Source organism: Glossina fuscipes, unplaced genomic scaffold (genome assembly GCF_014805625.2).
Source record: "Glossina fuscipes isolate IAEA_lab_2018 unplaced genomic scaffold, Yale_Gfus_2 155, whole genome shotgun sequence".
NCBI classification, from domain to species: domain Eukaryota; kingdom Metazoa; phylum Arthropoda; class Insecta; order Diptera; family Glossinidae; genus Glossina; species Glossina fuscipes.
Window position 1 is genome coordinate 1,201,544 of NW_023998498.1, and position 4,599 is coordinate 1,206,142.

General features: G+C 34.4%; 1 protein-coding gene across 1 annotated transcript; it reads left to right on the plus strand.

Annotated features, from left to right (window-relative positions):
* The first annotated feature begins 1,855 nt into the window (after positions 1-1,855).
* LOC119641622 (thiamine transporter 2-like) lies at positions 1,856-4,220 on the plus strand. Its single transcript, XM_038040398.1, has 6 exons — positions 1,856-2,403; positions 2,458-2,540; positions 2,611-2,912; positions 2,978-3,309; positions 3,373-3,608; positions 3,668-4,220. The coding sequence occupies exons 1-6, from the start codon at positions 2,278-2,280 to the stop codon at positions 3,921-3,923; spliced, it is 1,335 nt and encodes a 444-aa protein (XP_037896326.1). The 5' UTR covers positions 1,856-2,277; the 3' UTR covers positions 3,924-4,220.
* Positions 4,221-4,599: the final 379 nt, after the last annotated feature.

Consider the following 4,599-nt stretch of genomic DNA (forward strand, 5'->3'; position numbering starts at 1 on the left):
TTTCTTTGAACAGCTCTACTCAGCACTGTAAACTAGACTAAACTCGTTGCCTAAAACTCGAGCCTAAACTAAACTAACTCACTTATCTCTTGTGTAGACAATAACTTGACTTCAACTTCAACTCAAGCCAATTACCCTCACTTTCTGATTTCCCTTTACTTAATCCTAATGCTTAACCTACCTTAATCTAGCACTCCCCCCTCAGAGACGAAGAAGCTGTGAGGGCAAAACGAGGGACGTCTTTGGCTTCTCACAGTTTGTTATGCTTTACACAATATAAATATTAATGTCTCCCACGATTCGCAGATTATTGTTTCAAATTATTAAAATTTTTGTACTCTACACCACTTGTGGTACAAGGATATAATAAGTTTTCCCGGATGTATACAACACCCAGAAAAACTTGAGGTAGATCTTTTATTACATTGATTATATCGATTGATTCAGGCTTTCTGAATTCATCTTAACTTGTCTGTCCGTCTGTCCGCATAACCGTCGAGTTTTTTTGTGTCCAAACTACACGCCACAGTCTTTGAGATAAGCGAAACATTCCATTATATTTTTGTGAAATGGAGCGAAAGAAAATCCTTTGTAGGGTTCGTTTTTATGACTCAACATAAATGAACGAAAAATTGCAAGTGAGTCAACCACATTTATTGTGGTGTATCTATTAATAAACTGGATTAATCAATTACTCATGTAGAGCTCTTATTAACTTTATTATTCGCACACTTTTAACTATTGCTAATTATTATTTTTTTAAATTGTTTTCTATCCATAAATAAGGAATAGAAGTTTAAAATGTCGTGACATAATTGTAAGGAATACAGTTCCAACGCCATGGTTCTACGAAGTATCGGTGAAGCTGTTAAAGGCGATCAAAAGGGATATAAGGAGGGCATTAAAGGTGTAAATAGTGGGCAATCCAACATATTCAAAATTGTCAAAATAAATATGGAACGTAATTTTGCTCCTGTCTTAATTTTTCTCCTTTAGAAAAAAAGATTGCGACGTTTATACTATGCAAATTGCAAAATTTAACTTTAATACGGCAGAAGAAGTTGATCGATGAGGTTTTCAACAATACTTTAGACGTCCTAACGGAAGAAGACAAACAGTTGTTACAAGTTGAGAATGTATGCCCTTGCTAAGGAGTGGTAAAATGTTAGCTCTCGACTGTAGGAATCATTTTCAAAGTTGACAATGGCTGGTCAATATAATACAAGCTTTTAATAGCTTGGTGCATGATTATCAGGCGTTTTTTTGGCATGCGGTATTTTAATAAATATTAGATTATTTTATAAATTTTTGAATGAAAATAGCTCTCTACTTTTAGACTATAAAAATACGTATCGATAATCATACTTATATTTGTCATATTACACTGTACTAGTTTGAGAAAGGACGCAAAGCACAGCAGTCATTTTGCGATCTCAACGAGCTTTTCGGTGAGGTTAGAATTAGCGAAAGTCGGTTCAGGGAAGCATTTGCCCGTTTGAAATCTAACGCCACTACGAAGTCAAATTCATAAGAGCGTAATGGGCTTTTCACTGGTTATAACCATAAAGGGGAAAAAATTAACACCTATCTTGTCTCTCCTCTCCTCTCCAGCAATGATTCTAAATATAACCGAAGTTTTTTCAAATACTTTTATTTATTAATAAGCTATTCAATTTGCAGAATTTATTTTAGGTCATACGTTTCTCAAAAAAAAAGCTCAATAATACAATGTTGAGTGCCGTCTCTAGCACACACCGTGTCACTACGCTTCAATCTCGCTCTCCTAATTGCACGTGTATATAGTTGAAAGCTTTTAGCTTATCTCTTGTCCTCTTCAATCTTTCCCTTTCTCTGCTAAACTAGATTATTTCTTACAACTTAATTTCTGTGTACTTCTAGACTGGATAAACTTTATTATCTAACCGACAAAATTCGAACAATATTGCAAAATTATTAGATTAATACTAAATGGTGTATTTGAAATTATTATTATAATTTTATTTATCCCAAATGTTGGAATAAAATTTTTCAAAATTTCTATATTAATATACCGGCTTGGACGAAACGTATTTAGAGAAATATATGTACATATATATATTAATAAAAGCAATGAAGTATATCAGTTGATAACAGGCACAAACAATAATTTGCACCTGCATTGACGTTATTGTAACATGGTGTCATTTCGCACCGATGTCGCAATTACAGTTAAATAACGCAGTAGCCATCTATTTATTATAAACTATATATTAGAAGCTTGCATTGAGAGCTGGAAATATGAAGGAATGGTTAAAAATCTCGTGCATACTTTGCTTATTCGGATTTCTACGTGAAGTAAGACCTTCTGAATCTTTCATTACAGAATTTTTACTTGGACCATGGCGTAACATAACCCAAGATGAGGTAAGCATAATCGGAATTTGGAAAAACTCTTCTTTGTAAATTGAAATTTTTTAGGTAAATCGTCAAGTCTATCCTGTGGGTACATATTCCTATTTAGCTCAGCTGGTAGTCGTGTTCCTAATGACGGATTTTTTACGGTAAGTATATCATCTTTCATCAACGTTGTATCATCTAACGAGCAAAAGCGAACAAATTTCGTTCTTCCAGGTATAAGCCCTTAATAATTGCTTGTGGTGTAACTGGTTGCGTTGTGTGGAGTATGCTTTTGTGGACTAGTTCATTGGAGGCGCTGAAAGTGTTGGAATTTTTTTACGGTACTTACATGGCTACTGAAGTAGCTTACTATACATACATTTATGCTAAAGTTGATAAAAAGTATTATCCTCGGGTAACATCGCACACAAGAGCCGCTATGTTTTTAGGTAAGCTGGTGGCCGGAACTTCAGCGCAAGTGTTAATAATTCTAAAAGTTATGAACTATAGAGACTTGAATTACATTACGTTCGCAAGTAAGGATTGTAAATTACTTTCACTTACTTAGATTTGTCATTACTTTAGTTTATGTGATTTTTAGCGCAGATTGCAGCCACTTTATGGGCTTTGTTCTTACCGAAAGTCAAAAATAGTTTGTATTTTCATCACCATGATTATCTTGACGGCCAGTGTTCAACAGAGAGTCGAAATCATGATACGATAGATGCCGGAGATGCAAAGTCACAAAGCCAAGTTAATGAAGGTTTAATGCCACTCAAAGCTACCTCCTTGTTATGGTTGCATTTTTATAATGCCTACACTAACGTAAAAGTGCTTCAATGGTCCTTATGGTATGCAATGGGTTTATGTGGTTATCTCCAAGTTATTTCCTATATACAAGTCTTGTGGAAAGATATAAAACCAGACTCCTCAGTAAGTTACTCCCAATTCATTCGACTACAAGTGTGAAGCATTATATTTCTAATTTATATGAAGATTGCTTGGAATGGAGCAGTTGATGCTACGCTTACCGCTTTATCTGCAATTTTCGCTTTAGGAGCTGGTTACATGCATACTGGACTTTTAAAGCCCCATATATTAGTTTTAGCCGTCTTGTCATCATTGAAAGGTGGAGCCATTTTATTATGCTGTCGAAGCGATAACATCTTTCTTTCCTACGTAGGTTTTGTAGTCTTTGGTGCTTTGTATGCATTTACCATAACAGTAGCGAGGTAGGTAGAGCGAAATGGTTCCGAAGCTTTTTAAAATAATTTCTTTTACAAATTTTTAGTGCTGAAGTAGCCCGTCATTTGGAGGAAGACAGTTTCGGTTTGGTTTTTGGCATTAACACACTGTTGGCTTTGATCTTCCAAACTATCATCACTGTTGTGGTTATTTCAGACACAGGATTCGCCTTAACAGTAAAGGGTCAATACACTGTTTATGCATTTTATTTTATCATCATCGGTGTAGTATATTTTTTGTGCGCTCTGTGGAATCTTCTGATAGTTAAGAGTATTAGAGACAATATTAATCTATCATCATAGGAATAGTGCGTGAATAATAAGAAGCATACTCTAGCACAAAGTTGCCGTAAAAATTTTTCGTTGAAAATCTTATTATTATATATAAATATTTCCAGATTTAAGTACTTAACTTTCAAGTAGTGATAGCAGCTTTTATAACATTTACTTGATGATGATTTAGTGTATCTTGCACCTATTGCATATGTGAAGACACATTTCCTCTCAATTTGTGATTTTGTCTATTTTTCTATCATATATTATGAATATTTTATTGTAAAAAAAATAATAATCAGCATACTACATTAGATGTGGAAATAAGTGTCGACTCGATTCTTTTTAGTAAAATTGAGGGAGTATTTTAAAGAAATGTTAAGAGTTACTCTCTTTAACGTATTGTCCAACAACACCCGTTATTTTAAATGAATAAGGTGCGAAACGGACATCTGGTCTTTTAAGGCTATCAAAAAAGGAGGAGGAAAGGAGGACAAAGAGACAAGAAATCATTTATTGAACGCTGCGGTAATCAGTTTGAAGTAAGAGCCGCATTAGCTCAAGGATATGAAAACAGACAAGAATCAAATTGATTATATCTCGCATAAACTTAAACGCGCCTCAAGGAATTACTCTGTCAAGTATGGTTACCAGGTTTTGGCAATTAAAAAGTTGCATGCTTATAAAGAAGGTCGCGAGTTCGAAT

Bases quoted from the DNA above. Each gene is read 5' to 3' on its own strand.
- LOC119641622 (XM_038040398.1), top strand. From the start codon at position 2,278: ATGAAGGAATGGTTAAAAATCTCGTGCATACTTTGCTTATTCGGATTT. The intron at 2,541-2,610 runs GTAAGTATATCA...TCGTTCTTCCAG, and splicing joins CTAATGACGGATTTTTTACG to GTATAAGCCCTTAATAATTG. The intron at 3,609-3,667 runs GTAGGTAGAGCG...ACAAATTTTTAG, and splicing joins TTTACCATAACAGTAGCGAG to TGCTGAAGTAGCCCGTCATT.